The sequence below is a fragment of the Camarhynchus parvulus genome, unplaced genomic scaffold (genome assembly GCF_901933205.1).
Source record: "Camarhynchus parvulus unplaced genomic scaffold, STF_HiC, whole genome shotgun sequence".
NCBI classification, from domain to species: domain Eukaryota; kingdom Metazoa; phylum Chordata; class Aves; order Passeriformes; family Thraupidae; genus Camarhynchus; species Camarhynchus parvulus.
In genome coordinates, this window is record NW_022148941.1 from 73,741 (window position 1) to 87,417 (window position 13,677).

The 13,677-nt window shown below is 60.8% G+C and overlaps 1 protein-coding gene across 1 annotated transcript in view; it reads left to right on the forward strand.

Annotated features, from left to right (window-relative positions):
* The window catches only part of PRR12 (proline rich 12), a 39,788-nt gene extending 26,757 nt beyond the window's left edge, over positions 1-13,031 (forward strand). Inside the window, 10 exon segments of the mRNA XM_030970915.1 lie at positions 727-843; positions 3,460-3,590; positions 4,872-4,911; positions 5,047-5,150; positions 5,153-5,169; positions 6,969-7,094; positions 7,174-7,271; positions 9,249-9,377; positions 10,073-10,168; positions 11,469-13,031. Coding sequence (XP_030826775.1) covers positions 727-843; positions 3,460-3,590; positions 4,872-4,911; positions 5,047-5,150; positions 5,153-5,169; positions 6,969-7,094; positions 7,174-7,271; positions 9,249-9,377; positions 10,073-10,168; positions 11,469-11,609 — 999 coding nt within the window. The 3' untranslated portion in view covers positions 11,610-13,031.
* The last annotated feature ends 646 nt before the right edge of the window (positions 13,032-13,677 follow it).

The window sequence follows — 13,677 nt, forward strand, 5'->3', positions numbered from 1 at the left end:
TAGGATGGATTTGGGGTGAATTTTGGGGTTCTGAGCCCCCAATCTCTGCCCCCAGCTGGCGCTGCAGACGGGCTGGGAGCCGCCACTTTTGGGGCATTTTCTGTGGGATTTTGGGGTTCCTGTGACCCTGAATGGCTCTGGATGGATCTGGTTGAATTTAGGATGAATTTAGGATGAATTTGGGGTAAATTTTGGGGTTCTGACCCCCCAAATCTCCCCAGCTGGTGCTGCAGCCAGACCCGAGACCCTTTTTGAGGGATTTTGGGGGATTTTGGGGTTCCTGTGACCCTGAATGGCTCTGGATGGATCTGGTTGAATTTAGGATGAATTTAGGATGGATTTAGGATGAATTTGGGGTGAATTTTGGGGTTCTGACCCCAAATCTCTGCCCCCAGCTGGCGCTGCAGACGGGCCGGGAGCCGCCACTTTTGGGGGGATTTTTGGGGGATTTTGGGGTTCCTGTGACCCTGAGTGGCTCTGAATGGCTCTGGATGGATTTGGGGTGGATTTGGGGAGGATTTGGGATGAATTTTTGGGGTTCTGACCCCCAAATCTCTGCCAGCTGGAGCTGCAGCCAGACCCGCGTCCGTTTTTGAGGGATTTTGGGGGATTTTGGGGTTCCTGTGACCCTGGATGGCTCTGGATGGATTTGGGATGAATTTAGGATGGATTTAGGATGGATTTGGGGTAAATTTGGGGGTTCTGACCTCCAATCTCTGCCCCCAGCTGGCGCTGCAGACGGGCCGGGAGCCGCCGCCCATCTGGCGCGTGCAGAAGGCGCTGCTGCAGAAATTCACCCCCGAGATCAAGGACGGGCAGCGGCAGTTCTGCGCCACCAGCAACGTGAGTGGCGCCCCAAAAACGCCCGGGGCGCCCCAAAAAGTATCGGGGAGACCCCAAAAATACCCGGGGTGCCCCAAAACATACCCGGGGCACCCCAAAAAATACCCGGGGCACCCCAAAAAATAGCAGAGATGCCCCATAAAATACCCGGGGTACCCCAAAAAATATCGGGGAGACCCCAAAAATATTGGGGAGACCCCAAAAAATATTGGGGATACCCCAAAAATATTGGGGATACCCCAAAACCCACCCGGGGCACCCCAAAAACGCCCGGGGCACCCCAAAGAATATTGGGGATACCCCAAAAAATATAGGGGATAGCCAAAAAAATATCGGGGATATGCCAAAAAATACCCGGGGCACCCCAAAAATATCGGGGAGACCCCAAAAAATATTTGGGATACCCCAAAAATATCGGGGAGACCCCAAAAATACCCGGGGCAACCCAAAAATACCCCCAGCACCCCAAAAAATATCACAGCACAAAAAATACCCAGCGCACCCCAAAAACGCACGGGACACCCCAAAAATATCGGGGAGACCCCAAACAATACCCAGGGCACCCCAAAAAATAGCAGAGATACCCCAAAAAATATCGGGGATACCCCAAAAACTATTGGGGATACCCCAAAAAATACCCGGGGCAACCCAAAAAATACCTGGGGCACCCCCAAAAATATCAGAGATACCCCAAAAAATATCGGGGAGACCCCAAAAAATATCAGGACACCCCAAAAACACCCGGGACACCCCAAAAAATATCGGGGAGACCCAAAAAATATCAGAGATACCCTAAAAAATATCGGGGATACCCCAAAAAATACCCAGGGCACCCCAAAAACACCCGGGGCACCCCAAAAAATATCAGAAATACCCCAAAAAATACCCGGGGCACCCCAAAAAATATCGGGGATATGCCAAAAACACCTGGGGCACCCCAAAAATATCGGGGAGACCCCAAAAACACCCGGTGCACCCCAAAAAATAGCAGAGATACCCCAAAAAATATTTGGGATACCCCCAAAAATAAGCTGAGAACGTCACTCCAAATCCGGGGCACGGCACAAAAATCTGAGATTTTGCCCCCCCAAAAAAACATCAAAATTTCCCTAAAAATGGGAGATTTGGGGGCTTTGTCTGATTTTGGGGTCCCTGGGGTGGTTTTGGGGTGGATTTTTGGGATTGTGGGGTCATTTTGGGGCGGATTTTTGGGGTGGAGTTTTGGGGGATTTTTGGGGGGATTTTTGGGGTAATTTTTTGGGGTATTTTGGGGTGGATTTTGGGGGTATTTTGGGGGATTTTTGGGGGGCAATTTTGGGATTTTGGGGTGGATTTTTGGGCGAATTTTTGGGGGGATTTTTGGGGGTAATTTTTTGGGGTATTTTGGGGAGGATTTTTGGGGGGATTTTTGGGGTAATTTTTTGGGGTGCCCCTGACCCCCCGTTTGTGCCCCTCCCCCCCCGCAGTACCTGGGGGTACCTGGGGTGGTTTTGGGGTGGATTTTTGGGATTTTTGGGGGATTGGGTATTTGGTGTTTGGGGATTTTGGGGGGATTGGTATTTGGGGTGCCCCCTAACCCCCATTTGTCCCCTCCCCTGCAGTCCCTGGGCTATTTTGGGACAAGCACCAAAACCCCAAATTTGGGGTCTGGATGTTGGGGTGATTTTTGGGTATTTGGGGCATGGGGTGGATTTTGGGGATTTTGGGGTGGATTTTGGGATTTTTGGGGTGATTTTTGGGGATTTTTGGGGTGTGCAGGATTTTGGGGTCGCTGACCCCCGTTTTAAGCCCCCCAGTACCTGGGGGTACCTGGGGTGGTTTTGGGGTGATTTTTGGGATTTTTGGGCGGATTTTTGGGGTAATTTTGGGGTATTTGGGGTGGATTTTTGGGGTAATTTTTGGGGTTTTTTGGGGGGATTTTTGGGGTATTTTGGGGTGGATTTTTGGGGGGATTTTTGGGGTATTTTTGGGGTGCCCCTGACCCCCCGTTTGTGCCCCTCCCCCGCAGTACCTGGGGGTACCTGGGGTGGTTTTGGGGTGGATTTTTGGGATTTTTGGGGATTTTTGGGTGGATTTTTGGTGTATTTTGGGGGATTTTTGGTGGATTTTTGGGGGGATTTTTGGGGTATTTTGGGGTGCCCCTAACCCCCCATTTGTGCCCCTCCCCCCCCTGCAGTCCCTGGGCTATTTTGGGCACCCCAAGCACCAAAACCCCAAATTTGGGGTCCCTGGGATGGGTTTGGGGTGGATTTTTGGGGTATTTTGGGGCAGATTTTGGGGGGCAATTTTGGGATTTTGGGGTGGATTTTTGGGATTTTTGGGGTGGATTTTTGGGGATTTTTGGGGTGTGCAGGATTTTGGGGTGCCGCTGACCCCCCATTTGTGCCCCTCCCCCCCCGCAGTACCTGGGGGTACCTGGGGTGGTTTTGGGGTGGATTTTTGGGATTTTTGGGCGGATTTTTGGTGTATTTTTGGGGTAATTTTGGGTATTTTGGGGTAATTTTTTGGGGTATTTTGGGGTGGATTTTTGGGGGGATTTTTGGGGTATTTTGGGGTGGATTTTTGGGGTATTTTGGGGTGCCCCTGACCCCCCGTTTGTGCCCCTCCCCCCTGCAGTACCTGGGCTATTTCGGGGATGCCAAGCACAGGTACCAGCGGCTCTACGTGAAGTTCCTGGAGAACGTCAACAAGAAGGATTACGTGAGGGTTTGCTCCAGGAAACCCTGGCACCGGCCCCTGGCGCTCAGGTGAGCTCACCTGGGCACACCTGGGGGCACTGGGATACACCTGGGCACACCTGGGCACGGCTGGGCACACCTGGGGCACGGCTGGGCACACCTGGGACACCTGGGGACATGGGCACACCTGGGCACACCTGGGCAGAGCTGGGGGCACCTGGGGGCACTGGGATACACCTGGGGACAGCTGGGGCACTGGGATACACCTGGGCACACATGGGCACACCTGGGGCACCTGGGGACATGGGCACACCTGGGCACACCTGGCACACTTGGCACACACCTGGGAACATGGGGACACGTGAGGGTTTGCTCCAGGAAACCCTGGCACCGGCCCCTGGCGCTCAGGTGAGCTCACCTGGCACACCTGGGGGCACTGGGATACACCTGGGCACACCTGGGCACACCTAGGTGCACTGGGCAAACCAAGGGACACCTGGGAGCATGTGGGGACACTCGGGGTTCACCCTGGCACACTTGAGGACACACCTGGGCACACCTGTGGGCACACCTGGGAGTACTTGGGGGGTACCTGAGGGCAGCCCGGGCACACCTGTGGGCACACCTGGGGACACCTGGGCACACCTGAACTCACCTGGGGACACCTGGGGACACTTCAGAACACCTGGGCACCCCTGGGGGCACCTGGGGACACCTGGGGGCACAGTGTGTGCACACCTGGGGACACTTCAGGACACCTGGGCACACCTGGGGCACACTTGGGGACACCTGGGCACCCCTGGGGGCACCTGGGGACACCTGTGGGCACACCTGGGGCACACCTGGACTCACCTGGGCACACTTGGGGACACCTGTGGGCACACCTGGGGCACACCTGGGGACACTTGAGGACACCTGTGGGCACACCTGGGCACCCTGGGACACCTGGGCACACCTGTGGGGACACCTGGGGACACCTGGGGCACAATTGGGGGCACATCTGGACTCACCTGGGGACACCTGGGCACACTGGGAGGACACCTGGCACACCTGGGGACACCTGGGGGGACACTTGGGCACACCTGGGCACACCTGGGGCACACCTGTGGGCACACCTTGGGCACACCTGGGGACATGGGCACACCTGGTCACATTTGGGGACACCTGGGGACATGGGCACACCTGGGGCGCACTTGGGGACACACCTGGGCACACCTGTGGGCACACCTGGGCACACCTGGGGGCACCTGGGGCACACTTGGGGACACCTGGGGACATGGGCACACCTGGGGCGCACTTGGGGCACACAGCCCGGCCCCCCCCTAACCCTCTTTCCCCCCTCCCCCACAGGAGACAAACCCCAGCCCCAAACCCCCCCAAACCCGACCCCGCGGAAAAACCCCAAAAATCGGAAAAAACCCCAAAAAGCGAGAAACCCCAAAAAGCCGAGAAACCGGCCCGGAACGAGGCCGCCCCCCCCGCGCCGGCCGCGGGGCCCCCCCGGGCCCCCCCCGGCCCCCCCAAGGCCAAACCGAAGCCCCCCAAGGTGAAGGCGGAGCCCCCCCCCAAAAAGAGGAAAAAATGGCTCAAGGAGGCGGCGACGACGTCGGAGTCGGAATCCAGCGGGGACCCCCGGCGAGCGAGGAGGGTGAGGACGGGGGACACGAGGTGGGGAGGGGGACGGAAGGGGGAGCGCAACTGGGGAGGGAGACCCCAGAATTGGGGAGGGGGACACGGAATTGGGGAGGGAGACCCCAGAATTGGGGAGAGGGAGCCCAAAATTGGGGAGGGGGGAGCCCAAAACTGGGGGGGGGGACACCGAATTGGGAGGCAGACATGGAATTGGGGACGGGGACACAGGTTTGGGGAGGAGGACCCCAAAATTGGGGAGGGGGACCCCCAAATTGGGGAGTGGAGAGCCCGAAACTGGGGAAAGCGACCCCAAAATTGGGGAGGGGGACACGGAATGGGGGAGAGGGACCCCAAAACTGGGGGGGGGGAGCCCAAAACTGGGGGGGGGAGCCCAAAATTGGGGAGGGGGACACGGAATTGGGGAGGGGACCGTTGAGTGGGGGGGGACACAGGTTTGGGGGGGGACCCCAAAATTGGGGAGGGGGACACAGGTTTGGGAGGGGGACATGGAATTGGGGAGGGGGGACCCCAAAATTGGGGAGGGGGACCCCAAAATTGGGGGGAAAATGCGGGATTTGGGGGGGAAACCAGGATTTGGGGAGGGGGCACGGAATTGGGGAGGGGGGGCCCCAAATTGGGGAGGGGGAGACCTCGGATTTGGGGGGAAGATGTGGGATTTGGGGGGGACCCCGAATTGGGGAGGGGGAGCCCAAAATTGGGGGGGGCGAAGTTTGGTGAGGGGGGAACCCCAGAATTGGGGGAGGGGACATGGGATTTGGGGGGGACCCCAAATTGGGGAGGGGGACATGGGATTTGGGGAGAGGAAGAGCGAATTTGGGGGGAAAATGCGGGATTTGAGGGGTGGCTCCCTTAAATGGGCGTGGCACCCTTAAAGGGGCATGACTCTCCCTTAGAGGGGCGTGGCTCTCCCTTAAAGGGGCGTGGCTCTCCCTTAAAGGGGCGTGGTTCCCTTAAAAGGGTGTAACTCTCAAAGGGGTGTGGCCCCCCGGAAAGGGGCGTGGCTCTGCCTTAAATGGGCGTGGCTCCCTTAAAAGGGTGTAACTCTCAAAGGGGTGTGGCCCCCCGGAAAGGGGCGTGGCTCTGCCTTAAATGGGCGTGGCTCCCTTAAAAGGGTGTAACTCTCAAAGGGGCGTGGCTCCCTGAAAGGGGCGTGGCTCTCCATTAAAGGCCAGGGCTCCTTTAGGGGCGTGGCTCTGCCTTAAATGGGTGTGGCTCCCTTAAAGGGGCGTGGCTCCCTTAAAGGGGCGTGGCTTCCTTAAAGGGATGTGGCTCTCCCTTAAAGGGGTGTGGCTCCCTTAAAGGGGTGTGGCTCTCCCTTAAATGGGTGTGATTCCCTTAAATGGGCGTGGCTTCCTTAAAGGGGTGTGGCTCTCCCTTAAAGGGCCCGCACTCCTTTTATAACAGGGGTGTGTCTCCAACTTGTGGGCGGGGTTTTTCCCCTTTTTTGGGAGGTGGGCGTGTCTTCCCTTAAAGGGCCAGCGCTCCTTTTGTAACAGGGGTGTGTCTTTGACTTGTGGGCGGGGTTTTTCCCTTTTTTGGTGGTGGGCGTGTCCCTGTAGCCCTCCCCTTAAAGGGCCCGCACTCCTTTTGTAACAGGGGTGTGTCTTTGACTTGTGGGCGGGGTTTCCCCCCGTTTTTTGGAGGGTGGGCGTGTCGCTGTACCCCTCCCCTTAAAGGGCCAGCGCTCCTTTACAACAGGGGTGTGTCTTTGACTTGTGGGCGGGGTTTCCCCCCCTTTCCTGGGGGGTGGGCGTGTCGCTGTGCCCCTCCCCTTAAAGGGGCCGTGTCGCGCAGAGCGGGCCCCGCCGGGGCCGGTGCTGAACACGCGGGCCATGAAGGAAATGTACCGGAGCTACGTGGAGATGCTGGTCAGCACCGCCCTGGACCCCGACATGATCCAGGCCCTGGAGGACACCAACGGTGAGCCCCGACCCCCATCCCCCACCCACCCAGGGACCCCCCAAAAGCCGCCCCTGACCCCCCCCCCGTGCCCCCCCAGATGAGCTGTACCTGCCGCCCATGCGGAAAATCGACGGGATCCTCAACGACCACAAGAAGAAGGTGCTCAAGAGGGTGACGCTGAACCCCAGCCTGCAGGTGAGCGGGTTTGGGGGGGCCCCGGGGGGTTCTGGGGGGAATCTGGGGGGTTTGGGGGTCGTGAGAGGGGATCTGTGGGGCTGGGGGTGTCCTGAGAGGGATCTGTGGGGCTGGGGGTGTCCTGAGAGGGATCTGTGAAGTTTGGGGGGGATCTGTGGGGCTGGGGGGGATCTGTGGGGCTGGGGGGTCCTGGGAGGGATCTGTGAGGGGGATCTGTGGGGCTGGGGGGGATCCTGGGAGGGATCTGTGGGGCTGGGGGGGATCCTGGGAGGGATCTGTGGGGTTTGGGGGGGATCTGTGGGGCTGGGGGGGTCCTGTGGAGGTCAGGTGACATCAGTGACACCTGTGGTGACCCTGTGCTCACCTGTGCTGTCCCTATGGTGTCCCTGTGGTGCTCCCTGTGCTCACCTGCACTTACCTGCACTCCCCTGTGCTCACCTGTGCTCACCTGCACTCACCTGGGCTCACCTGTGCTGTGCCTATGGTGTCACTGAGCTCCCCTGGGCTCACCTGTGGTGACCATGTGCTCATCTGAGCTCACCTGTGCTCACCTGTGGTGACCCCTATGGTGTATCTGCGCTCACCTGCGCTCACCTGTGCTCACCTGTGTCCACCTGTGCTCACCTGTGGTGACCATGTGCTCACCTGTGTTCACCTGCGCGTCACCTGCACTCACCTGTGTGCTCACCTGTGCTCACCTGTGCACTCACCTGTGCTCACCTGTGCTCACCTGTGCACTCACCTGTGCTCACCTGCGCTGACCTGCACTCACCTGTGTCCACCTGCGTTCACCTGCACTCACCTGCACTCACCTGCACTCACCTGTGCTCACCTGTGCTCACCTGCGCTCACCTGTGTTCACCTGCCCTCACCTGCCCTCACCTGCCCTCACCTGCACTCACCTGTGCACTCACCTGTGCTCACCTGTGCACTCACCTGCACTCACCTGTGCTCACCTGTGTCCACCTGTGCTCACCTGCACTCACCTGCACTCACCTGTGTCCACCTGTGCTCACCTGCACCTACCTGCACTCACCTGCACTCACCTGCACTCACCTGTGCTCACCTGTGCTCACCTGCGCTCACCTGCGCTCACCTGTGCTCACCTGTGCTCACCTGTGTCCACCTGTGCTCACCTGCCCTCACCTGCACTCACCTGTGCACTCACCTGTGCTCACCTGTGCACTCACCTGCACTCACCTGTGCTCACCTGTGTCCACCTGTGCTCACCTGCACTCACCTGTGCTCACCTGTGCTCAGCTGCGCTCACCTGTGTTCACCTGCACTCACCTGCACTCACCTGCACTCACCTGTGCACTCACCTGTGCACTCACCTGCGCTCACCTGTGCTCACCTGTGTCCACCTGTGCTCACCTGCACTCACCTGCACTCACCTGTGTGCTCACCTGCACTCACCTGCACTCACCTGTGTGCTCACCTGTGCTCACCTGTGCACTCGCTCACCTGTGCTCACCTGTGTGCTCACCTGTGCTCACCTGTGCACTCACCTGTGCCCACCTGTGCTCACCTGCACTCACCTGCGCTCACCTGCACTCACCTGCACTCACCTGTGTCCACCTGCGTTCACCTGCACTCACCTGCACTCACCTGCACTCACCTGTGCTCACCTGTGCGCTCACCTGTGCTCACCTGCACTCACCTGTGCACTCACCTGCGCTCACCTGCACTCACCTGTGTGCTCACCTGCGCTCACCTGCGCTCACCTGTGCTCACCTGCACTCACCTGTGTCCACCTGTGCACTCACCTGTGTCCACCTGTGTTCACCTGCACTCACCTGCACTCACCTGTGTGCTCACCTGTGCACTCACCTGTGTCCACCTGTGCACTCACCTGCGCTCACGTGTGCTCACCTGCACTCACCTGCACTCACCTGTGTGCTCACCTGCACTCACCTGCGCTCACCTGCGCTCACCTGCACTCACCTGTGCTCACCTGTGCTCACGTGTCCCCGGCAGGAGGCGCTGCACACGTTCCCGCAGCTGCACGCCGAGCCCGGCGAGTCCCTGGTGCGCCTGCGCCCGGGCGGGGACCCCTACAACCGCAAAACGCTCAGCAAGGTCAAGCGGAGCGTGGGCAAACCACAGGTACAGGGTCATGGGGCGTCTCAGGTGGGATTTGGGGGAGTCCCAGATCTCCAGGTGGGTTTGGGGGGTCCCAGGTGGGCTTTGGGGGGGGCACAGGTGGGTTTGGGGGATCCCAGGTGGGCTTTGGGGGATCCCAGGTGGGCTTTGTGGGGGGCATAGGTGGGCTTGGGGGTTGGGATCCCAGTGGGTTTGGGGATCCCAGGTGGGGTTTGGAGGGTCTCAGGTGGGGTTTGGGGGGCACAGGTGGGGTTTGGGGGATCCCAGGTGGGCTTTGGGGGGGCACAGGTGGGCTTTGGGGGGGCACAGGCGGGGTTTGGGGGGTCTCAGGTGGGCTTTGGGGGATCCCAGGTGGGCTTTGGGGGGTCTCAGGTGGGGTTTGGGGGGCACAGGTGGGCTTTGGGGGATCCCAGGTGGGCTTTGGGGGGTCTCAGGTGGGGTTTGGGGGGCACAGGTGGGCTTTGGGGGGTCTCAGGTGGGGTTTGGGGGATCCCAGGTGGGCTTTGGGGGGTCTCAGGTGGGGTTTGGGGGGCACAGGTGGGGTTTGGGGGGGTCACAACCGCAAAACGCTCAGCAAGGTCAAGAGGAGCGTGGGCAAACCACAGGTACAGGGTCATGGGGGTCCTGGGGGTCCCAGGTGGCTTTGGGGGGTCCCCAGGTGTGTGTGGGGGTGTCCCTGAGCCCAGGTGTCCCCGCAGGAGTTCAAGGTGGAGGTGGAGAAGTCGTTCCTGTACACGCTGTACCACTCCCTGCACCACTACAAGTACCACACCTTCCTGCGCTGCAAGGACGAGGTGAGAGCACCTGGGGGACACCTGGGCTGTCACCACCTGTCACCTGGGCTGTCACCACCGTCACCTGGGTCACCCTCTGTCCCCCTGCATCACCCCCATGTCCCCCCCATGTCCCCCGCACCTTCCTGCGCTGCAAGGACGAGGTGAGAGCACCTGGGGGACACCTGGCACACCTGTCTGTCACCTGGGTCACACCCCTGTCACCTGGGCCCTCCCTCTGTCCCCCTGCATCACCCCCATGTCCCCCCCATGTCCCCTGCACCTTCCTGCGCTGCAAGGATGAGGTGAGAGCACCTGGGACAGCCCCTGTCACCCCCTGTCACCTGGGATGTCACCCCCTGTCACCTCGGACACCTCTGTGTCACCTGAGACACCTGTCTGTCACCTGGGTCACCCTCCATCACCTGGGATGTCACCACCTGTCACCTGGGTCACCTGTCTGTCACCTGGGACACCTGTCTGTCACCTGGGACGGCCCTCTGTCCTCTGATCCCGCACATCACTTCTCTGTCCCCTCCCCCTGGCCACCCCGCTGACCACTCCCTGTCCCACTGACCACTCCCCACTGACCACTCCCTGTCCCACTGACCACTCCCCACCCCGCTGACCACCTGCTCCCCACCTCTCTGCCCACCCCACTGACCATTCCCCACCCCACTGACCATTCCCCACCCCACTGACCACTCCCCACTGACCATTCCCCACCCCTCTGCCCACCCTGCTGACCACTCCCCACCCACTCCCCACCCTGCTGCCCACTCCCCACTGCTCTGGCCACCCCACTGCCCACTCCCCCTCCCCACCCCACTGACCACTCCCCACCCCACTGACCATTGCCCACCCCTCTGCCCACTCCCCACTGCCCCGCTCTGACCACCCGACTGACCATTCCCCACCCCACTGACCATTCCCCGTCCCGCTGACCATTCCCCACCGCTCTGGCCGCCCCGCTGACCATTCCCTGTCCCACTGACCATTCCCCACTCCTCTGCCAACCCCACTGACCATTCCCTGTCCCACTGACCTCTGACCGCCCTGCTGACCACTCCCCACCCCACTGACCACTCCTCACCCCTCTGGCCACCCCACTGACCATTCCCCACCCCACTGCCCATTCCCCACCCCACTGCCCCTCCCCACCCCTCTGTCCACCCCACTGACCACTCCCCACTGCTCTGGCCTCCCCGCTGACCATTCCCTGTCCCACTGCCCACTCCCCACCCCTCTGCCCACTCCGCACGGCTCTGGCCGCCCCGCTGACCGTCCGTCCGTCCGTCCGTGTGTCCGCGTGTCCCCACAGACGACGGCCATCGAGGGCCGCGCCGAGGACCTGGGGCAGGAGGAGGTGGTGCAGCGCTGCATGCGCAACCAGCCCTGGCTCGAGCGCCTCTTCGACTCCTTCAGCGACCTCCTGGCCCAGGCGCGCGCCAAGTGCGCCTGACGCCCCCGAAACGCGGCGCGACGCCCCCCCAAAAACGGGGAGCCCCCCCAGAAATACGGGGTGACACCCCCGCGATGGTGAGGGGACACCAGGACTGAACCTCCCGCCGCGGGGACGGAGCTGCCGGGATGGGGACACCAATGTGGGGGACACCCCCCCCAGTGGGGTGCCCCAAAATGTGGGGACCCCCTCCAAAATATGGGGACCTCCCAAAATCGGGGATCCCCCCCCAAAATACGGGGTGACACCCCCAGAATGGTGAGGGGCCACCCCTGGGACAAGGACTGAACCTCCCGCCACGGGGACGGAGCTGCCGGGATGGGGACACCTGGACACCCCCAAGTGGGGCGCCCCAAAATGTGGGGACCCCCCCAAAATGTGGGGACTCCCCCCCAAAATATGGGGAACCCCAAAATCGGGGATTCCCCAAAAACGGGGTGACACCCCCGGAATGGTGGGGGGGACAAGGACTGAACTTCCCACCGCAGGGACACCAATGTGGGGGAGACCCCCAGCAAAATACGGGGACCCCCCCTCCCAAAAACGGGGACCCTGCCTCAAAAAATGGGGACTCACCTCAAAAAACGGGGATCCCCCCCAAAAAGGGGTGACACCCCCAGAATGGTTGGGGGGACAAGGACTGAACCTCCTGCCATGGGGACACCAATGTGGGGGAGACCCCCCCCGTGGGGTGTCCCAAAATTCGGGGACCCCCACCTAAAATATGGGGACCCCCCCCAAAATACGGGGACCACCCCCAAAATATGGAGACCCCCCAAAAAACAGAGATCTCCCCCGAAAATGGGGATCCCCCCCAAAAAGAGAATGACACCCCCAGAATGGCAGTGGGGACATCTCGCCATGGGGACACCAATGTGGAGGGGGCGCCCCAAAATACAGGGGGACCCCCCCCCCCAAAAAAAATTGGGACCATCCCAAAAGCCCCTCAAAATGGGGGGGAGGTGTTTTTGGGATAGGGATTGAAGCTCCTGCAGTGGGGGCACACCTGAGACCCCCCCCCACCAGGGCACCCCAAAAATTGGGGGGGTCCCCAAAAATGGGGACAGATCCCCCCCTCCCCCCAGGAATAGGGGGATCCACTGGGGGTCCCAAAAATGGGGACGCCCCAAAAAATGGGGACACCCCAAAAAATGGGGACACCCCAAAAATGGAGGCAGCTCTGGAGGACCCCCCCACAGGAGACAGCGACCCCCCCCAAAATTGGGGCACCTCTTTTTTAGGGACCCCCCCCCAAAATCAGCAGGGTCTGTGTGTCCCCCTCCACCTTTTCTCTGGGGTGGGGGGCTCTGGCCATTGACAGAGGTACAGTGACCCCCCCCCCCAAAAAAATCGGGGTGTCCCCACCCCCACCCAAAAGGGGGGTCCCCCAAAAACGCCCCCCCCCGGCGGAGCCCCCCCCTATTTATATATATGTATAAATGTCTATTAGCACCCCCCCCTCTCCGCCCGGGGGGGGGATGCCCGATTTTGGAGGGGTCCCCAATTTTTTTTTTTTTTGGGGGGGGGGGGGAGCGTCCCAACACCGTTGTCCCATTGGGGTCCCCCAAAATCCCAGGCAGCCAACAGGGTTTTTTTTTGGGGGGGGGGTCCCCAGAATTTGCCCCCCCCCTCCCCTTTCCGGGACCACCCCTCACCCCCCCCCTCGAGGGGAACCTGTATATAAATTTGGGGGGGGGGGGTTCAAATTTAGTGGGGGGGGGCCCTGCCAAGGGATGGGGAGGGGTCCCCAAAATCACCATCAGCCCCCCCCACCAACCCCCCCCCGCCGAGCTATTTATTGCCAAGTTGCCCCCTCCCCCCCCCCGGACGAATTTGGGGGTTCAAGGAGGACACCCCTAACGCCCCTCCCCCGGGGTTTTGGGGGGTGCGGGGACCCCCCTTATCCCCACACCACCCGGGGTTTGGGGAGGGGGGGTCTGTAAATAGTGTATATGGTCAAAGTCTCTATGTATCATATTGTATTTGCCCCCCGGGGGTCGCATTTGCCCCCCCCCCGGGGCAGTTTCCCCCCCCCGGGGTACATTTACCCCACCCCCATCCCCAAAAT